Source organism: Vigna umbellata, chromosome 6 (genome assembly GCF_029865625.1).
Source record: "Vigna umbellata cultivar VRB3 chromosome 6, Vumbellata_1.0, whole genome shotgun sequence".
NCBI lineage: Eukaryota > Viridiplantae > Streptophyta > Magnoliopsida > Fabales > Fabaceae > Vigna > Vigna umbellata.
This window is the reverse complement of record NC_142170.1, coordinates 16814673-16837496: the sequence shown is the minus strand read 5'-3', so window position 1 is coordinate 16837496 and position 22824 is coordinate 16814673. Positions and strand designations below refer to the sequence as shown.

At 40.9% G+C, this 22824-nt stretch overlaps 1 protein-coding gene across 1 annotated transcript; it reads right to left on the bottom strand.

Annotated features, from left to right (window-relative positions):
• Positions 1-14990: 14990 nt before the first annotated feature.
• LOC148196863 (uncharacterized) lies at positions 14991-16169 on the bottom strand. The gene has a single exon (XM_088093527.1). The coding sequence runs from the start codon at positions 16167-16169 to the stop codon at positions 14991-14993; it is 1179 nt and encodes a 392-aa protein (XP_087949653.1).
• Positions 16170-22824: the final 6655 nt, after the last annotated feature.

Genomic DNA, 22824 nt, shown 5'->3' with positions numbered 1-22824 from the left:
TTCGTCAACTTCCTCCACTTCGTCAACTTCGTCAACTTCATCAACTTCGTCAACTTCGTCCACTTCGTCAACTTCCTCCACTTCCTCCACTTCCTCCACTTCGTCCAATTAGTCAACTTCTTCAACTTCATCAACTTCGTCCACTAAGTCAACTTCCTCCACTTCCTCCACTTCCTCCACTTCTTCTACTTCAACTTCTTCTTCTTCCTCTTCTTCTTCTTCTTCTTCTTCTTCCACTTGGTCCAGTTTGTCCACTTCGTCCAGTTCGTCTACTTCGACAACTTCGTTCACTGGGTCCGCTTCCTCCACTTGCTCCAGTTCCTCCACTTGCTCCACTCCCTCCACTTGGTCCAATTTCGTCACTTCGTCCACTTCATCCACTTGCTCCACTTCCTCCACTTCGTCCACTTCGTGAAATTCGTCCAATTCGTCTACTTCAGAACTTCGTCTACATGGTCAAATTCCACCACTCGCTCCTCTCGCTCCACTTTCTCCACTTGCTCCACTTCCGCCACTTCCTTTACTTCGTCCACTTCATCAACTTCGTCCACTACCTCCACTTCGTCCACTTCGTCCACTTCCACCACTTCGTCCACTTCGTCCACTTGCTCCACTTCGTCCACTTCGTCAACTTCGTCCACTTGCTCCTTTCCTTCACTTCGTCCACTTCCTCCACTTCCACCACTTCGTCTACTTCGTCCACTTCGTCCAGTTCGTCCACCTCGTCCACCTCGTCCGCCTCGTCCACCTCGTCCACCTTGTCAACTTCGTCAACTTCGTCCACTTCGTCTAGTTCGTCCACTTCTTCCACTCTTCTACTTCTTCCACTTCTTCCACTTCTTCCTCTACTTCCTCCATTTCCTCCAATTCCTCAACTTTGTCCAGTTTGTTCACTTCCTCCAATTCGTCCACTTCGTCCACTTTTTCCAATTCCTCCACTTCTTCTACTTCTTCCTGCACTTCCTCCACTTTCACCACACCCTCCATTTCCTCCACTTCTTCCACTTCCTCAACTTCCTCCACTTCCTCCACTTCCTCCACTTCCTCCACTTGGTCCAAATCGTCCACTTCGTCCCCTTCGTCAACTTCGTCCACTTCGTCTACTTCCTCCACTTTGTCCACTTCGTCTACTTCCTCCACTTTGTCCACTTCGTCCACTCCGTCCACTTCTTCCACTTCATCCACTTCCTCCATTTCCTCCACTTCATCCGCTTCGTCGACTTTGTCCGCTTCGCCGACTTCGTCCACTTCGTACACTTCGTCCACCTCGTCCACTTCGTCCGCTGCTTCCACTCCGTCCACTCCATCCACTTCGTCGACATCGTGCACTTCGTCCACTTCCTCACTTCGTCAACTTGATCTACTGCGTCAACTTCGTCCACTTCGTCAACTTCGTCCCCTTTGTCCACTTCCTCCACTTTGACCACTTCCTCCACTTCGTCAACTCCGTCCACTTCCTCCACTTCGCCACTTCCTCCACTTCCTCCACTTCGTCCACTTCGTCAACTTCGTCAACTTCGTCCACTTGCTCCTTTCCTTCACTTCGTCCACTTTGTCCACTTCCTCCACTTCGACCACTTCCTCCACTTTGTCCCCTTCCTCAACTTCGTCCACTTCGTCCACTTCTTTCACTTCCTCTACTTCGTCAACTTCGTCCACTTCTTCCTCCACTTCCTCCACTTCCTCCACTTCCTCCAATTCCTCCACTTCGTCCACTATGTCCATTTCCTCCACTTCGTCCATTTCGTCCACTTCGTCAACTTTGTGCACTTCATGAACTTCGTCCAATTCGTCAACTTTTTCCACTTCCTCCACTTCTTCTACTTCTTCCTCCACTTCCTCCACTTTCACCACACCCTCCACTTGCTCCACTTCTTCCACTTCCTCCACTTCGTCCACTTCCTCCACTTCGTGTAGTTCGTCCATTTCGTCCACTACGTCCACTCCGTCCACTTCGTGCACTTCATCCTGTTCCTCCACTTCCTCCACTTCCTCCACTTGGTCCACTTTGTCCAGTCCTTCCACTTCGTCCACTTCCTCCAGTTCATCCACTTCCTCCACTTCCACCACTTCCTCCACTTCCTCCACTTCCTTCACTTTCTCCACTTCCTCCACTTCCTCAACTTGCTCCACTTGCTCCACTTGCTCCACTTCCTCCATTTCTTCCACTTTCTCCACTTCCTCCACTTCCACCACTTCCTCCACTTCCTCCACTCCGTCCACTTCGTCCTCTTCGTCCACTACGTGCACTCTGTCCACTTTGTCAACTTCATCCACTTCGTCCACTACATCCACTCCGTCGACTTCGTCCCCTTCGTCCCCTTCCTCAACTTCCTCCACTTCGTCCACTTCATCCAGTTCGTCCAGTCCATCCATTTCGTCCTCTTCCTCCACTTTCTCCATTTCATCTAGTTCGTCTAGTTCGTCCTCTTTGTCCACTTCGTCCACTGCGTCCATTCTGTCCACTTCGTCAACTTTGTCCACTTCCACTACTTCCTCCACTGCGTCCACTTTGTCCACTTGGTCCACTTCGTTCGCTTCCTCAACTTCCTTCACTTCCTCCACTTCCTCAACTTCATCCATTTGGTCCACTTCGTCCACTTCGTCCACTTCGTCCACTTCGTCCACTTCGTCCACTTCCTCCACTTCCTCCACTTCCTCAACTTGGTCCACTTGGTCCAATTCGTCCAATTTGTCCAATTTATCCAATTCGTCCACTTCCTCCACTTCCTCCACTTCCTCCACTTTCTCCACATCGTCAACTACATCTGCCTCGTCTACTTTGTCAACCTAGTCCACTTTGTCCACATTGTCCATTTCGTCCACTTCATCCGCTTCGTGCACTTCGTCAACTTCGTCAAATTTGTCAACTTTGTCCACTTTGTCCACTTTGTCCACTTCTTCTACTTCAACTTCTTCTTGATCTTCTTGTTCTTCTTCCACTTCATCCAATTCGTCCAATTCGTCCACTTCATCAACTTCGTCAACTTCGTCCACTTCGTCCTTTTTTGCACTCCTTCTACGCCCTCCACCTCCTCGACTTCGTCCACTTCCTCCGCATCCTCTACTTCGTCCACTTCGTCCACTTCGTCCAATTCATCAACTTTGTCCACTTCGTCCAATTCGTCCACTGTGTCTACTTCGTCCACTTCTTCCTCCACTTCCTCCACTTCCTCCATTTCGTCCAGTTCGTCCACTTCTTCCACTTCATCCACTTCGTCGACTTTGTCCACTTCGTCGACTCCGTCCACTCCGTGCACTCTGTCCACTTCGTCCACATCGTCCACTTCGTCCACTTTCAATTTCGTCCGCTTCGTCCACTTCGTCAACCTCGTCCACTTCGTCAACCTCGTCCACTTCCTTCAATTCGTCCACTTCGTCAAATTCGTCCACATCGTCAACTTCGTCCACATTGTCCAATTTGTCCACTTCGTCCACTTCGTCCTCCACTTCCTCCACTTCCTCCACTTCGCCCACTTCCTCCACTTCCTCCACTTCCTCAATTTCGTCCACTTCATCAACTTCGTCCACCTCGTCCTCTTCGTCCTCTTCCTCCACTTCCTTCACTTCCTCCACTTCGTCAACTTCGTCAACTTAATCCACTTTATCCAATTCTTCCACTTCGTCTACTTCGTCGACTTCTTCCACCACTTCCTCCACTACCTCAAGTTCCTCCACTTCGTCCAGCTCCTCCACTTTCTCCACTTCGTCAACCTCGTCCACTTCGTCCACTTCGTCAACTTCGTCAACTTCTTCAACCTCGTCAACATTGTCCACTTCCTCCACTTCAACTTCTTCTTTTTCTTCTTCTTTTCCACTTCGTCCCCTTCGTCCAATTCGTTCAATTCGTCCAATTCGTCCACTTTCAACTTCGTCCACTTCGTCAACCTCGTTCACTTCGCCAACCTCGTCCACTTATTCCTCCAATTCCTCCACTTCCTCCAATTCCTCCACTTCGTCCACTTCGTCAACTTCATCCACTTTGTCCAATTCGTCCACTTCGTCCACTTCGTCCACTTCGTCCTCCACTTCCTCCACTTCCTCCACTTCCTCTACTTCCTCCACTTTCTCCATTTTCTCCACTTCCTCCACTTCCTTCATTTCCTCCACTTCATCCTCTTCGTCCACTTCGCCACTTCGTCAACTTCGTCCGCTTCATCAACTTCGTCAACCTCGTCCACCTTGTGCACTTTGTCCACTTCGTCCACTTCGCCCACTTCGTCCACTTCGTCCATTTCGTCCACTTCGTCCACTTCGTCACTTCGTCACCTCTTGCAATTCTTGTACTTCAAGTTCTTTTTCCTCTTCTTCTTTTTCTTTTTCCTCTTCTTCTTCTTCCACTTCTTCGTCCAGTTCGTCCACTTTCTAAACTTCCTCCACTTCTCGACTTCCTCTACTTCGTCCACTTCGTCCATTTCGTCCACTTCGTCCACTTCGTCAACTTCGTCCCCTCTTGCAATTCTTGTACTTCAAGTTCTTTTTCCTCTTCTTCTTTTTCTTTTTCCTCTTCTTCTTCTTCACTTCGTCCAGTTCGTCCACTTCCTAAATTCCTCCACTTCCTCCACTTCCTCTACTTCATCCACTTCGCCACTTCATCCCTTCGTGCACTTCCTCCATTTCTTCCACTGCCTTCACGTCCTCCACCTCGTCCAAATCGTCAACTTCGTCCACTTCGTAACCTTCGTCCACTTCGTCCAGTTCGTCTACTTCCACTTCCTGCACGTCCTCAAGTTCCTCCACTTTGTCCAGCTCATCCACTTCGTCCACCTTGTCAACCTCATCAACCTCGTCCACTCCCTCCACATCGTCCACTTCCTCCACTTCATCAACTTCATCAAATTCTTCAATCTCGTCAACTATGTCCACTTCGTCCACTTCGTCCACCTCTTCTACTTCTACTTCTTCTTCTCTTGTTGTTCTTCTTTTTTCCACCTCGTCCCATTCGTCCACTTAGTCCAATTCGTCCAATTCATCAACTTCGACAACTTCAATCCACTTCCTCCACTCGCTCCACTCAGTCCACTTTATCCACTTCCTCCACTTCCTGCACTTCCTCCACTTCCTCCCTTCCTCCACTTCGTCCACTTCTTCTACTTCACTTCTTCTTCTTCTTCCACTTCATCCACTTCGTCCAATTCCTCCAATTCGTACAATTCAACGACTTCGTCAACTTCATCCAATTCCTTCACTTTGTTCACTTTCTCCACTCCCTCCACTTCCTCTACTTCCTCCACTTCCTCCGCTTCCTCCACTTTCTCCACNCTTCTTTAACGTCACTAGCTTGACCCTGTTAAAGCTCACGTTCCATCTTCTTTATAGTTGATGTAGTCCTTCCACCAACCTTTCAACTGCTTCCTTTGGACTGTTTTGGACTCTCTAGAATATGGAGACTCTATCTCTATCATCTCCTTCTCTTTAAAGCCTTTTATAACCCACAACTTGTTCTTGAGTCTTACAGGTGTGCCAAGTTGGAGTTTAATTTTTCCAGTCTCTAGGAACTTCTTCTCCTTTTCCAATCTCTTCTACCTTGGGTGCCTGAAAATACAAACAATGGTTATCAGAAACCTCAAGATTTTTATTTTTACCTCTAGTTATGGGTGCATCTCGAAATGCAGCTTTATAACTGGCTTCTTCCTCCTTTGCTTGTGTTTCATCTTTGAAGACATCCACCACCACTCTCTCCTCTCTGTCTTGGAGAACCACTATACCTTCATTCACATCTATGATAGCCCTGGCCGTTTTCATAAACGGTCTTCCAAGTATAAAAGGTATCTTCTCGGTTTCCATCTTCATCACCACAAAGTCTGCCAAGAACTGAAGTTTGCCAACACAAACTACAATGTCTTCTGCAATCCCACATGGCTCCTTTGAAGATCCATCAGCCATTACAAGATTAACCTTTACAGGTTTTATTTCAACATGGCCAATTTGCTCCAATAGAGAATAAGGCATCAAGTTAACACTTGAGCCTAAATCAAGGAGAGCTTTCTTTACCTTTTTCTTCCCTATAATGCAAGGGATAGAAAAACTGCCTGGATCTGCTGCTTTTGGTGGGAATGATTCTTTCTTAACAGTTATACACTTTTCTTCCTCATCCTCTCTACGTCTTCTTTTTGTAGAGGTTCCTTCATCTGATTTGGTGTAAACTGCTATTTTCTGTAGAATTTGTTCCCAAGGAGCTTCATTATCAACCATTTTGAATAAATCTGTGAAATCCATTGGTTTCTCCTGATTTGTTAGAAAAGGAAAAGTGTCCTTTCTTTCTTCTTCTCTTCTCTCTTCTGTTTCATCTTCTTCCAACTCAATGATCTCTTCATTTACACTCTTGACCACTTTGCACTCTTCTCTGGGGTTAACCTCAGTATTAGCCCCAAAGTTTCTGTTGGGTCTTTCTTCCAATTGCTTGGTGATCTGACCCATCTGAATCTCCAAATTCTTTATAGCAGCTTCAGTGCTCTTTTGAGAAGATTCAGTTTTCTGGATGAATTGCTGAAGAGTTTCTTCCAACCTTGTTGATCTGTCATTAAGCATAGATAATTGTTGCCACAAGGTTGGTTGCTGCTGCTGCTTATTATACTGATTAGCCTGCCCAGTTTGTCCTTGGCCAATGCTTGGATGTGGTTTCCAACCCTGATTATAATTCCCTTGACGGTATGGAAACTGATTAGCCATGAAGTTAACATCCTCCACGGCCTCCACTGGAAAAGCACACTGGCCATTTATGTGATCACCTCCACATAGTTCGCACAACTGGGTTTGTATCTGGGCAGCAGACTTCAACTCTTTAGGTAATTGAGCCAAAGTTTTTGTCAGAGTCTCTAGCTGTTGAGTTAGAATTTTATTCTGTGCTAGCAGAGCATCATGCGTTTGTAATTGTAGAACCCCTTTCTGTGGCATAGGAGCTCCTCTTTCATTGTGCAGCTCATTATCACTTGTAGCCATATTTTCAATGATTTCAGTTGCTTCCTCTGGAGTCTTCCATTTGATATTGCCTCCAGCTGAGGCATCTAGCATCATCTTGGTTTGTGAACCAAGCCCTCCAAGGAAAGTTAGGACTACTTCTTGATCTTCAAAGCCATGCGTGGGAGTTTTACGTAACAAGCTTTTATACCTATCCCATGCATGTCCAAGTGATTCTTCCATGCCCTGCTTGAATGAAGATATCTCTTGCTTTCCCTTAGTCACTTTAGATTGTGGGAAGTATTTATTCAAAAACTTTGCAACCACTGCTTCCCACTCCGTGAAACTTTCTTCTGGAAAAGAGTTCAACCAAAGCTTAGCATTGCCTCCCAATGAGAAAGGAAACAAGCTAAGTTTGATAGCTTCGTCTGGCACCCCATTAATCTTGACCGTGTTACAGATCTCATTAAATGTTGTAAGGTGCTCATATGGGCTTTCATGTGATAACCCATTAAATTGATTACTCTTTACCAGTTGAATTAATGCTGGTTTGACCTCCATGTTGGCTGCATTGACTCTAGGTCGAGCTATGCTATTGAAGTGCTGAGGTCCAGCAAGATTAGTGTAATCTGCAAGAGTTCTTCTAGCATTATTATTGTTCTCCATACTCCCTGTGCTATGAACAGAACCTTGTGGTGATGATTGTAGGAGAGTTTCAGGAGAAGGGAAAAGTTCTCTGGACGTTCTGATTCTTCTCCTCCTTCTACTCTCGTCTAGCCCTTCAAGTAGTGGTTCTGTTGTTTTCTTACTTCTAGTTCGAATTGCCTCCTGCATGCACAAGAAAACAAAACCCTAGAAAAGATTTGTTAGCACAAAAAGATATAGAAGAAAATAAAGATTGAAAAGATATAAGAAGATAAAAGATTTAGAAGATAGAATCAAATAAAATAGAATAAAACCTAATCTAAAAAATAAAATCTAATCTAAAAGATAAAATAAAATAAAATCTAACCTAACCTAAAAGATAGAATAAGATAAAAATAAAATCTAACCTAAAAAGATAAAAAGATAAAATCTAATAAAATAAAATAAAATCTAATCTAAAAAAAAAATCAAATAAAAACCGAAAAATAAAAAACAGAAAATAAAAAAGAAAACAGAAAAACAGAAAACAGAAAAAAAAAATAAAATCAAATCAAATAAAATACAAACTGAAAAATATAAACAGAAAAATAAAATAAAATAAAAATTCGAAATTTAAATAAAATAAAAAAATAAGTCAAAGATAATCAATAATCACACAAATTAACCAGTTAAACCACGAGTCCCCGGCAACGGCGCCAAAAACTTGATGGACAAATTTGTAAGCACCAAAATATGATGTCACAAACTTGTTTCACAATCGGCAAGTATGACCGAATCGTTTCAAGTAATAAACTTGGTAAGACCAAGTATCGTTCTCCCAAAGGACTCACGGCCTAGTTTAGTTATGTGATTTGTTGATTAGCTAAGACTTAAGAACACAATAATTGAAGTTTAATATGCAAAGACGAAAATTAAATATGTATGCATGAATTGATCAATGACAAAGACAAAAGATAAACACTTTCAAGGAAATATATGAATGAATATGTTGTTGGGGGTCAATTTCATCTCATCCACTCTCATATATTTTAGGAATTCAACATTCAAATCATCATTGTTAATGCCACTCTCTAATGTACCATTCTAGATGGCTTCTCCCTAATCAAATAGTTCATACAATTCCTAGCATTCCTAATGATTAGTTCATGAGTGCAGGAGCTTAAAGGCAACCAATATAATATTGTCAGTATAATATTGGGAGAAATTCCCCGGATCTAGATTTCCCCGTATGTGTCCGTATCAACAAAACCAATAATCATGCATTAGAATGAGTTAAACAATGCAAGCATTGAGCAAAGAGGAAAAACCCTAACTAATGATGAAAGAAAGCATATGTCTTAATTCAAAGATGTACTCAACAAATCCATATATGAGAGCTTCAAGAGATTACTTTGACTCCCCAACAAACATACAAGGTTTAGTTCACCATATTCATGGTGAACCTAGATGAATTACAATGAAAGTATGAAAGAATAAACCCAATAAAGGTGAAGAGGTAGCCTGAGCATCCAAGATCCTCCTTCAAAGGGGTGAAAGAGAGAGTGTTTGCCTCGTTTCTGCCAAAGATGCCTAACTATAGGACGTGCAAGCCCTTATATACTAATCTAGAGTTACAAAAGATTACAAAAGTCCAAGCCCAAAAAGTGCCGCTCAGCGGTATTTACCGCTCAGCGGTGATTGCGCGTCTTCTTTCTTCCCCTCAGCGGCCATTTTGCCCCTCAGCGGTTCCAACGTCACCTCTTGAGTGCCGCTCAGCGGTAGTTTGCCGCTGAGCGGTGCCTTCGACTTCTCCTTTTTGCACTCTTTCTTGTCTTTTCTAATGTCCTCTCTCTTATTCTTCACTTCTTTCACCAAATTCACCTCAAAACCTGCACAAAAACACTTAAATCAAGCATAAACCTGTCCAGCTCTCTTATTTCTGAAAATATAAACAAAAGGCATGATTTCAAGCTAGTTTCTAAGTCTAAAGGTTGCTTTTAGTATCAACTTTAAGCATGAAAATAACAGTTTTTCAACTGTTATCACAACCCCAAACTTAGAACTTTGCTTGTCCTCAAGCAAATAAAATGTAACTCCATCTCCAACCAATTCATATGATGGTTTACTCATTCAAAATCCTCTTTTCAAGATAAGTAATAACTTCACTCAAACTTAAGACCAAGAGTTCAATCAAGATGTGCACATGCTTTAGTGTTCACAAAGTCATTTAAATTCCAACAAATGCTATTTTTCATGAATGATCAATCAATTAAGCATGGATGTTCATGTGCTTATGTAATATTTCCTCACTAGGTAAAGTGTTTCACTCAACACACAAGTGTATAAGAGGTAAAGTGTTTCACTCATTCACTCCACTATCACAATGTCACATGAATCAACTTTGCCTTTCATTTAACCACAATCAAATACATTCACAAGCATGCATCATCACAAGGACTTTTCAATGGCTTATAATGTGGCTGGGCTAACAAGAAAATTGGTTTTTCTGGATCACAAAATCCTTGAGTTAAGAATCATAACAACACAATCTTCTTATTCATTCCCAACTTTCTTTTGCCTTTGCTTTTGCATTTGCATTGAGCTTTGCTTCTTTTTCTTTTCTTTTCTTTGCATATTCTTACTTTTTAGCTGTTAGCTCAATGCTTTTTCCTTTTTCATGTTTCCCCAATAACCCCAAACTTGAACATTTAACAATACCACACAAGATCTTCTACTTAACTCAAGGTAAAGATTTTCAATCAAGGGTGTTCAGTGTATATTTAAGGCTAAGGGTTCAAAGGATAGAACACAACGTGTTCTCTTTTAGAAGGCTAACTTTATGAATTTGGCCAATAAAAAGGGTTTCAAAAACACGGCCTTTGATCATATGATGCAAAACAAGCAATTGATTCAATCATAGAAAACCTGGGCAAAGTCATTCATGCTTTCAAAGTAATAGCATTCAACAATAACAACTCTGGAGCTCAAAACCTCACATATAAGCTCATTCACATTTGACATGCACATCCTGCTTAATTTCACAATCACAATCATGATATTATGCATTTGTTCACAAAGTTGTGAATCACCTATATAAGCATTTTAATGTGCACATCATCTCAACATCAATCAATCAATAAGCATCATCAAGCATTACTTATCACACAATCACAGTTAATAGCAAACCATCATAACAAACCAGGTGTTCAATAGAGTACATCAAACCCTAATCTAAAAACAAAAACAAATAAGTTCAGAAAACTTAAACCATAAAAGCATAATCATATGATAGCATTCATCAGTAAATGCTATCTCAGCTCCTCATCAGTCCGAGCTCTCTGTATCTTCCTCTTCCTCTTCATCATCATCTTCATCAAATGCATCCTCCTCCTCTGCTTCATCTTCCTCTATATCTCTGGCTGAAGCTTCAGCTGCTCCAGCTCCTCCATATACTGGTTCTTCTGGCCAAGCTACCACATTATGGAATTCATCCATAGTCCACCTGTGTGCTGGATAGGTGGCTAGCTTTCCCCAATCATTCCCTAACACTTGCTCTCCAAATTGAGGAGCAAAGTTAGGTATCATTCCAACCTTTCTCTCCATTAGAAGTCTCCTGTCCTGAACCACCCTAAAGTGCTTCTCATGTTTCCTAGAGAGGAACCTGCCATTATGGGGCTGCTCTGGTTCCTTTTCCTTCCTCTTGGTTGCCATGGTTTTCAATCTCTTTCCTGAAGAGGATGCCATTCCTGCATTCAAACACAAATCCAAAACCACAGAACATGATGTTCATCATTAGTAAACTCAGAACACAACTCCTTTCGAAGCTAAACCACCGATGAGGGCCAGAATTTCTCCTCAGCGCCACCAGTGCCACATTCAAACACGCAATAAACCAGAAAAAACAAATCTGGCAGAGTGCCGCTCAGCGGTGATCTGCAGATTTTTGCAAATCTCTTTTTAAAACAGTCCTAACTCCACCCAAATGCAATTTTCAGTTTTCCAGTTCATAATCAAGCAGTTTAATCGGTTCAAACATCAAATATATCATCAAATCATGCATAGAAACTAAAACCCCTAAGTATTCATGCTTTGTGATGAGAGGGTCGCACCTCACACAAAAGTTGATTGCAAAATTAATGCAGTATAAACTAGGAAGTGACTCCTAGGTCGTCTCTCAAGGACCAAATGTGGGTTCAGTCTCAGATCAAACACGAAGTGGGGGTTTTGATTTTGGTTTTGGTTGCAGAAAATAAAATTGGACTGGAAATTAAATAAAACCAAATTAAAAGCGTTGAAGTAAATTTCAAAACAGTAAAAACCGAACGGTAAAAGACATCGAAATTAGATAATGTAAAATTCATCAGTAATTGAAAATAAAATACTGCGCGCAGAAAACGTAACAACAGCCTAATTAAAATTTACCGAATGAACTTAAACATTAAATGCAAAAGAAAAAGCATCAATAAAAACAAACAGTAAAAACAACACTTGAAAATAAGATGAACAATAAAGGACAGTAGATAAAATAAAAACACTTGGATAAAAATGAAATACACGTTGCGTGAACCACTTGAAAAAACAATTAAGAAAATGCATCTTGGGAATGGGTACGCTAATCGCAACGCTTAAGCTTAAAGGTTAAAGTAAATGCATATTGCAACAGAAACACATAAAATGCCAAATTGCTTGATGAATTTAAATGCACGGAGTAAGCTAAAAAGTGAAATAAGGAAATGCACATCCATCACGTAATTGGTACTAAAAACAAGAGTTGAACCAAACTTTGCTAAATTGAAACAAATGAAACGTTCACAAGACCATGTATTTGTATCTTTCCCAAATCAATCACCGTGCTACTATTCTAAGGATAGAAAGAAAACTAAATCCTTATGCTACTGGAATGAAAACCAAAAAGAAATTTATTCATGAGTCACCGTTACAGCTGGACGTGTGCTTTCTCCATGCCATGACAGCACCGTGTGCTCTCTCCAGGCCGTCTCCCACGGCCCTCCAAAATCATTCTCCGCATGTGCACCTCACCCGTAGCCCTCCATGTGGTGTCCCCTCTCTAGGTTGCGGCTGAACGTAACCCTCCTTATTGCCAATTCCAGGACTTGCTTTTGTGCCCCTCTCTACGTGCTGCGCTGCTGGACCAACCTCCTTGCTTGTTGGACCGTGCTAAACAAAATGCTGAACGCTGAAGTTATTTCCGTGTGCACCCCTCCATCTACTGGACCGCTTCTCTCTTTTGGACGTGTGCTACTGGGCTGTGTGAAGGCTGGATGTTGGACTAACATGAATGCTGGATGCTCCCAATTTCATTTGTCCATGGGGCCCCCTATGCCAGCAACTGTCCGCGTGAAGCCCTTCATTTTTCCAAGCACCTCCAAGACGCTCAACAAGACGTGCCAACCTTCGCTCTTTTCCGCTTGACGTGAATCAGCTACTGGACACTCCTATTCAATTGCTCACGGGCCGTGCTGGAATCTCCATAGACGTGTGCTACTCTTCAAAGCTGCTGGATGCTCTTTACTCCAAGCACCTCCTTCATATGGACCGGACCGTGTGGTGTTTACAGCACCACTTTCCTCTCTTTCTTCAAGTACATAAATTACCGCATGCACCTCCAAATCTCTCCAACCACACACCTAAAGCCCATCTATGCTGGACTTGTTTTCCTCTGGACCGTGGCATCCTTTTTTTTTTCTCTTCCAGCACCACCTCATTTCTTAAATCCACACCTCTCTTTCATTTTATTTCAAAATATATATGATGTGGCATTTTCTTTTGACCTCCAAATGTCCCAAATAATATCCAACAATTTCCCTACAATTAATAATGCAAATAATTAGTCCAAATAATTCAAATTAATTAAAATAAGATTTTTTGGTCAAATTAAGCACAATTAGCAAAAACGGGAAAATACCGGACAATTAAGCACAATTCCCCGATTAAATTCGGTACAATAAGCTAAGTGAAATTGAGAAAATATTGATTCATCAAAATAGACCACACTTAGTCTTTTGCACTCCTGGGCAAAATCAAGACGCAGATCAGGGAATAGTTCAAAGGACTTTTAGGAAGGTGACACAAACTCAGCATACAGAAAACAAAGACTAACAAGGACAGAAACAGAATTTACACAGTCCTCAAGAAATTTGGACAGAGAAAAGAAGTAGACAATTCCAACACATAATGAATCAGAGAAAGCAGATACTCATGAAATCATCCAAGCAATTCAAGACATGGCAAAATGATCAATCAGCTCAAGAGGTGAATCAAAAGTAACAAAACCTCACAGATGCACACAATCAGTGTTTCTCTCAAGTGTTTAAGGTAAATCAATGTCACTCAATGCACTCAAGAAAGCAATCACAAACAGACTTGGCAAGCCTCTAATATCAACACTCAAGCACATACGCATGTTCAAATCAAAAGGTCTTTTCATGGTTGTAATGGGGCCAAGGACAAGGGAGGATATATCTGGATAAGAAGCTACAAACCATAAGGAACAGAGGAGCAATGGGGAACAAGTGTAAACACATTCAAACACACCCACAACCTCTAATTCCATCCTCTTCTTGACTCCATTATTCACATTTTTTTTTCACTATTTTTCTGCTCTTCTTTTTTTTCATCTTGTCTCTTTTCTTTTCTCTCTTTCCAAAACAAAACTGTAAAAGACAAGATACACATATATTTACCAAAACAAAACAAGAAGAGGAACAACTAGCCAATTCATCAAAATCCCCAGGAAGACCACACTTGTTCCCAAAACACTTCCAAAGCTCACAAATTCCCTAAGGTTAAGGTAATCATTGTTTTTCACTGAGGGCTAGTGTATGAGCTTCAAAACAAAGAAATGGGGGAAAGTATAGGCTCAAAAGGGGTTATCAAAGGATCAAAACAAGGTAAGCTTATTTGGCTAGAGAGGCTCAAGAACAAAATTGCCTTTATCACTTCCAAACATGCATATCAATCAAGAATCATCAAAAAGAGTCAAGCCAAGGCACATGCGCAAGCAATCAAGAGACATATCACACACAAGAAAGAACATAAAGTGGCTCAAATCTCACACAGGGTAATTCTGTCACAATCAATTCAACTCTCAAAAATCATAACCATCTTCCCAAGCAAAGAAAAGCAAGGATTCCAACATCTCAGAGTATCAATGAAGTGAAGGAAATGATAAGTCTACAACCCAAACAAGGTTCAGAAATGAAGAGAATCATGCACAACTGTATACAAGACACGACAAAAATAACCTAGAAAAGAAAAAAATTTAACCAAGAAATCAAAAACTAACAAAGAAAAATAAAAATCTCCCCCAATAGACCACACTTAAACTACACAGTGTCCTCAATGTGTCACAAGCCTAAGATCAGCAATCAAATCAGTAATCATATCATGGACAAGTGCAATAAAAGTAGGAAAAAGGGGAGAAGAGAAAAGAAATACTCCCCTGATCATGGTGGCAGTTGCCAATTTTGGACTTGTAGGGAGATGTCTTCTGTCTTAGGGTCCAACAAGGAAGTTTTGAGGAAGAATTGCTTCATCCTCCAGATTTGATCTAGCAGGGAAATGTCTTCCACAGCTGGATCTAAGAAGTGATTGTTGATGAGCAGGTTCAGCTGGTGCCTATTGATGTTGAAATTGTTGTGTATGTAAGCACCCTTGTCTTCCACTGGGGGTGCATGTTGGTCAAATTCATATGTACCTCCTGCAGCATTGTTAGTACATTGTGGTTCCAAAGAATTGACACACAGGGGTATAACACCCAATCCCAGTGTAACAGGCTGAACAACAGATAAACTCTCAGAACATGAATCAATTTCAAATTCAGAAACAATATCAACCACAGACTCAGATTCATGTTCAGTGCATGGAGAATAAACATACGAATTTGATATCAAACATTGATTCTCATCATGCAGAGAGGAAGAATTAAAAACAGACTCATCAACAATACAATCACCAACATACCTATCAACAACATAATCATCGACAGCATAGTCAAAATTAGGTATGTTTTCCTCCACTTCCCTAAAGATTGGAAAAGTGGTGGAAGATGAAAATTGTCTACCTGATTCAAAATTACTGCTTATACCTGCCTGGTCCTCAAGATCTTCAGCAGTCTCCTCAGGTGCAAGAGTGGGGCCATAGGGCGATGGGAAAGTAGGTGGCGCAATAGTAAGCTCATGACTCTTCTCCCCATCTTCTATGTTGATGCCACTATCATCATCATCTGGAATCTGAACAGTCTGAAATGGTAACTCTGAATCTTGAGACTGTTCCTCAGTGAGTTGAGTGGCCATCTGCCCTATCTGATCAGTCATACTCTGAATGACAGCTCCTATTTCTTGCTGGAACTGCATGTTCTCTTGCTGGAACTGAAGGTTCTGCATGGTCATCTGCTCCAACAACTCCTGCAATGTAGGCTCAGAAGTAGAAGGTTGAGGAGCTATCTGGGCTGACTCATAAAGTTGCAGCTGTTGTTGTTGCTGGACTGGCGGAGGCATACAAGCATTCTGAGATGGTGCTTCCTGATATTGCTGTGGAGCATCATACCATCCCAAACTAGGGTCATTCCATCCAGGATCGTTGCTGTAACCATACTGAGCGGGGAAGAATTCATCCAAAAACATATGCTTAAGATCTTCCCAAGAAGTGATAGATCCTGGAGGAAGACAATACAGCCAATCCCTTGCTGCTTCTTGTAATGAATGTGGGAATGCCCTTAAGAACATGTGATCAACCGGTACATGTGGAGGCTTCATTGAAGAGCAAATGCTGTGGAATTCCTCCAAATGTCTGTGTGGGCATTCACCTGCAAAACCATGAAACTTAGGCAGCAAATGTATCAGTCCAGTCTTGAGAACGCAATGAACATCATCCTTAGTAGGTGGAACCGGTTCCCAAAGAGAACTCTCAGAAGTTGGAGGATGAGCCATATTGCTCTCAACATACAAATCAGCAGAATATGAATCACAATCAAAGTAACATGCAGAAGGAGAATCATAATCAGAGGCACTGGTAGAATAAGCACTATTCACGAAATCAAAATAGGTAGACATGGAAAAAGAAGAATACTAAAAATCACGAAACAAATAAAACACAACACATTTATACATGCAACACGCACACACAAAACAGAACATCACATCACATCACATCACAACACAAGACAAAACACAACACACACAAACACAACAAAAAGACCTAAGACTGAACCGTTGGTCCCCGGCAGCGGCGCCATTTTGATGAGAGGGTCGCACCTCACACAAAAGTTGATTGCAAAATTAATGCAGTATAAACTAGGAAGTGACTCCTAGGTCGTCTCTCAAGGACCAAATGTGGGTTCAGTCTCAGATCAAACACGAAGTGGGGGGTTTTGATTTTGGTTTTGGTTGCAGAAAATTAAATTGGACTGGAAATTAAATAAAACCAAATTAAAAGCGTTGAAGTAAATTTCAAAACAGTAAAAACCGAACGGTAAAAGACATCGAAATTAGATAATGTAAAATTCATCAGTAATTGAAAATAAAATACTGCGCGCAGAAAACGTAACAACAGCCTAATTAAAATTTACCGAATGAACTTAAACATTAAATGCAAAAGAAAAAGCATCAATAAAAACAAACAGTAAAAACAACACTTGAAAATAAGATGAACAATAAAGGACAGTAGATAAAATAAAAACACTTGGATAAAAATGAAATACACGTTGCGTGAACCACTTGAAAAAACAATTAAGAAAATGCATCTTGGGAATGGGTACGCTAATCGCAACGCTTAAGCTTAAAGGTTAAAGTAAATGCATATTGCAACAGAAACACATAAAATGCCAAATTGCTTGATGAATTTAAATGCACGGAGTAAGCTAAAAAGTGAAATAAGGAAATGCACATCCATGTAATTGGTACTAAAAACAAGAGTTGAACCAAACTTTGCTAAATTGAAACAAATGAAACGTTCACAAGACCATGTATTTGTATCTTTCCCAAATCAATCACCGTGCTACTATTCTAAGGATAGAAAGAAAACTAAATCCTTATGCTACTGGAATGAAAACCAAAAAGAAATTTATTCATGAGTCACCGTTACAGCTGGACGTGTGCTTTCTCCATGCCATGACAGCACCGTGTGCTCTCTCCAGGCCGTCTCCCACGGCCCTCCAAAATCATTCTCCGCATGTGCACCTCACCCGTAGCCCTCCATGTGGTGTCCCCTCTCTAGGTTGCGGCTGAACGTAACCCTCCTTATTGCCAATTCCAGGACTTGCTTTTGTGCCCCTCTCTACGTGCTGCGCTGCTGGACCAACCTCCTTGCTTGTTGGACCGTGCTAAACAAAATGCTGAACGCTGAAGTTATTTCCGTGTGCACCCCTCCATCTACTGGACCGCTTCTCTCTTTTGGACGTGTGCTACTGGGCTGTGTGAAGGCTGGATGTTGGACTAACATGAATGCTGGATGCTCCCAATTTCATTTGTCCATGGGGCCCCCTATGCCAGCAACTGTCCGCGTGAAGCCCTTCATTTTTCCAAGCACCTCCAAGACGCTCAACAAGACGTGCCAGCCTTCGCTCTTTTCCGCTTGACGTGAATCAGCTACTGGACACTCCTATTCAATTGCTCACGGGCCGTGCTGGAATCTCCATAGACGTGTGCTACTCTTCAAAGCTGCTGGATGCTCTTTACTCCAAGCACCTCCTTCATATGGACCGGACCGTGTGGTGTTTACAGCACCACTTTCCTCTCTTTCTTCAAGTACATAAATTACCGCATGCACCTCCAAATCTCTCCAACCACACACCTAAAGCCCATCTATGCTGGACTTGTTTTCCTCTGGACCGTGGCATCCTTTTTTTTTTTCTCTTCCAGCACCACCTCATTTCTTAAATCCACACCTCTCTTTCATTTTATTTCAAAATATATATGATGTGGCATTTTCTTTTGACCTCCAAATGTCCCAAATAATATCCAACAATTTCCCTACAATTAATAATGCAAATAATTAGTCCAAATAATTCAAATTAATTAAAATAAGATTTTTTGGTCAAATTAAGCACAATTAGCAAAAACGGGAAAATACCGGACAATTAAGCACAATTCCCCGATTAAATTCGGTACAATAAGCTAAGTGAAACTGAGAAAATATTGATTCATCACTTTGACAATCACATTCAAATTCAAGAACCCTAGAATGAACAAAATGCATTTTACTTACTTGGGTGGAGATGCTAGATGATATGAGAATGCTTCGAAACTAGAATGCTCTCTTCCAACCCCAAACTTTGATGGCACACTAGTATAAAAGTGAGTGGAAGAGAAATCTTCTAAAGAGGGAAGAGTAGAAAGATGTGGAAAACCTAGGAGAAGAGGTGTGGAAGTGTTTATGCAGAGAAGAACTTGAAAGAGTGTAAAAACGTGCAGCTTAGGGTTTAAAAATACCCCAATGGGCTCGGGTTCCGCTAAGGGGAACTTAAGCCCATCTGCGTTAGTACCGCTCAGCGGTAAATGCCGCTCAGCGGCACTTTCGTGATGTGCCCTTCTCCTTCTTTTCTTGACCTACGTGCCTTCCTAGCATACCCCTCATAGGTTCCCTGCAATTCAATGTTAAAAATGCTTATGCAAACCCTAACTAAAATAGACAAACAGAAAACAATCAATCAACTGGGTTGCCTCCCAGGTAGCGCTTGTTTAACGTCACGAGCCTGACCCAAAATCCACCAACACCCATCAGTACGTGTTTCAAACTTACCAGCACCCATCAGTAGGTGTTACAAACTTAGTATCCTTCAGTAGATACTTAATCACCTAGCATCCTTCAGTAGATGCTAGATCCAACAAAATAATGTCCAGAATAATGTTCACAAATTATAAATTACAAAACCATATCAAAAGTTTGTAAATCCACTGGGTTGCCTCCCAGCAAGCGCTTCTTTAACGTCACTAGCTTGACCCTGTTAAAGCTCACGTTCCATCTTCTTTATAGTTGACGTAGTCCTTCCACCAACCTTTCAACTGCTTCCTTTGGACTGTCTTAGATTCTCTAGAATATGGAGACTCTATCTCTATCATCTCCTTCTCTTTAAAGCCTTTAATAACCCACAACTTGTTCTTGAGTCTTACAGGTGTGCCAAGTTGGAGTCTTAATTTTTTCCAGTCTCTAGGAACTTCTTCTCCTTTTCCAATCTCTTCTACCTTGGGTGCCTGAAAATACAAACAATGGTTATCAGAAACCTTAAGATTTTTATTTTTACCTCTAGTTATGGGTGCATCTCGAAATGCAGCTTTATGACTGGCTTCTTCCTCCTTTGCTTGTATCTCATCTTTGAACACATCCACCACCACTCTCTCCTCTCTGTCTTGGAGAACCACTATACCTTCATTCACATCAATGATAGCCCTAGCCGTTTTCATAAACGGCCTTCCAAGTATGAAAGGTATTTTCTCAGTTTCCATCTTCATCACCACAAAGTCTGCCAAGAACTGAAGTTTGCCAACACAAACTACAATGTCTTCTGCAATCCCACATAGCTCCTTTGAAGATCCATCAGCCATTACAAGATTAACCTTTACAGGTTTTATTTCAACATGGCCAATTTGCTCCAATAGAGAATAAGGCATCAAGTTAACACTTGAGCCTAAATCAAGGAGAGCTTTCTTTACCTTTTTCTTCCCTATAATGCAAGGGATAGAAAAACTGCCTGGATCTGCTGCTTTTGGTGGGAATGATTCTTTCTTAACAGTTATACACTTTTCTTCCTCATCCTCTCTACGTCTTCTTTTTGTAGAGGTTCCTTCATCTGATTTGGTGTAAACTGCTATTTTCTGTAGAATTTGTTCCCAAGGAGCTTCATTATCAACCATTTTGAATAAATCTGTGAAATCCATTGGTTTCTCCTGATTTGTTAGAAAAGGAAAAGTGTCCTTTCTTTCTTCTTCTCTTCTCTCTTCTGTTTCATCTTCTTCCAACTCAATGATCTCTTCATTTACACTCTTGACCACTTTGCACTCTTCTCTGGGGTTAACCTCAGTATTAGCCCCAAAGTTTCTGTTGGGTCTTTCTTCCAATTGCTTGGTGATCTCACCCATCTGAATCTCCAGATTCTTTATAGCAGCTTCAGTGCTCTTTTGAGAAGATTCAGTTTTCTGGATGAATTGCTGAAGAGTTTCTTCCAACTTTGTTGATCTGTCATTAAGCATAGATAATTGTTGCCACAAAGTTGGTTGCTGCTGCTGCTTATTATACTGATTAGCCTGCCCAGTTTGTCCTTGGCCAATGCTTGGATGTGGTTTCCAACCCTGATTATAATTCCCTTGACGGTATGGAAACTGATTAGCCATGAAGTTAACATCCTCCAAGGCTTCCACTAGAAAAGCACACTGGCCATTTATGTGATCACCTCCACATAGTTCGCACAACTGGGTTTGTATCTGGGCAGCAGACTTCAACTCTTTAGGTAATTGAGCCAAAGTTTTTGTCAGAGTCTCTAGCTGTTGAGTTAGAATTTTATTCTGTGCTAGCAGAGCATCATGCGTTTGTAATTGTAGAACCCCTTTCTGTGGCATAGGAGCTCCTCTTTCATTGTGCAGCTCATTATCACTTGTAGCCATATTTTCAATGATTTCAGTTGCTTCCTCTGGAGTCTTCCATTTGATATTGCCTCCAGCTGAGGCATCTAGCATCATCTTGGTTTGTGAACCAAGCCCTCCAAGGAAAGTTAGGACTACTTCTTGATCTTCAAAGCCATGCGTGGGAGTTTTACGTAACAAGCTTTTATACCTATCCCATGCATGTCCAAGTGATTCTTCCATGCCCTGCTTGAATGAAGATATCTCTTGCTTTCCCTTAGTCACTTTAGATTGTGGGAAGTATTTATTCAAAAACTTTGCAACCACTGCTTCCCATTCCGTGAAACTTTCTTCTGGAAAAGAGTTCAACCAAAGCTTAGCATTGCCTCCCAATGAGAAAGGAAACAAGCTAAGTTTGATAGCTTCGTCTGGCACCCCATTAATCTTGACCGTGTTACAGATCTCATTAAATGTTGTAAGGTGCTCATATGGGCTTTCATGTGATAACCCATTAAATTGATTACTCTTTACCAGTTGAATTAATGCTGGTTTGACCTCCATGTTGGCTGCATTGACTCTAGGCCGAGCTATGCTATTGAAGTGCTGAGGTCCAGCAAGATTAGTGTAATCTGCAAGAGTTCTTCTAGCATTATTATTGTTCTCCATACTCCCTGTGCTATGAACAGAACCTTGTGGGGATGATTGTAGGAGAGTTTCAGGAGAAGGGAAAAGTTCTCTGGACGTTCTGATTCTTCTCCTCCTTCTACTCTCGTCTAGCCCTTCAAGTAGTGGTTCTGTTGTTTTCTTACTTCTAGTTCGAATTGCCTTCTGCATGCATAAGAAAACAAAACCCTAGAACAGATTTGTTAGCACAAAAAGATATAGAAGAAAATAAAGATTGAAAAGATATAATAAGATAAAAGATTTAGAAGATAGAATCAAATAAAATAGAATAAAACCTAATCTAAAAAATAAAATCTAATCTAAAAGATAAAATAAAATAAAATCTAACCTAACCTAAAAGATAGAATAAGAATAAAATAAAATCTAACCTAAAAAGATAAAAAAAATAAAATCTAATAAAATAAAATAAAATCTAACCTAAAAAGATAAAAAAATAAAATCTAATAAAATAAAATAAAATCTAATCTAAAAAGATAAAATAAAATCAAATAAAAACCGAAAAATAAAAAACAGAAAACAGAAAAACAGAAAACAGAAAAATAAAATAAAAATTCGAAATTAAAATAAAATGTAATCTAAAAAAATAAAATCTAACCTAAAAGATAAAAATCAAATCTAAAAAGATAAAAAATAAAAACAGAAAAAAATAAAAACAGAAATTCAAAATTAAAGTCAAAGGTAATCAATAATCACACAAATTAACCAGTTAAACCATGAATCCCCGGCAACGGCGCCAAAAACTTGATGGACAAATTTGTAAGCACCAAAAATATGATGTCACAAACTTGTTTCACAATCGGCAAGTATGACCGAATCGTTTCAAGTAATAAACTTGGTAAGACCAAGTATCGTTCTCCCAAAGGACTCACGGCCTAGTTTAGTTATGTGATTTGTTGATTAGCTAAGACTTAAGAACACAATAATTGAAGTTTAATATGCAAAGACGAAAATTAAATATGTATGCATGAATTGATCAATGACAAAGACAAAAGATAAACACTTTCAAGGAAATATATGAATGAATATGTTGTTGGGGGTC

Coding starts and splice junctions, on each gene's coding strand:
- LOC148196863 (XM_088093527.1), bottom strand. CDS start 16,169: ATGTTTTTGGATGAATTCTTCCCCGCTCAGTATGGTTACAGCAACGAT.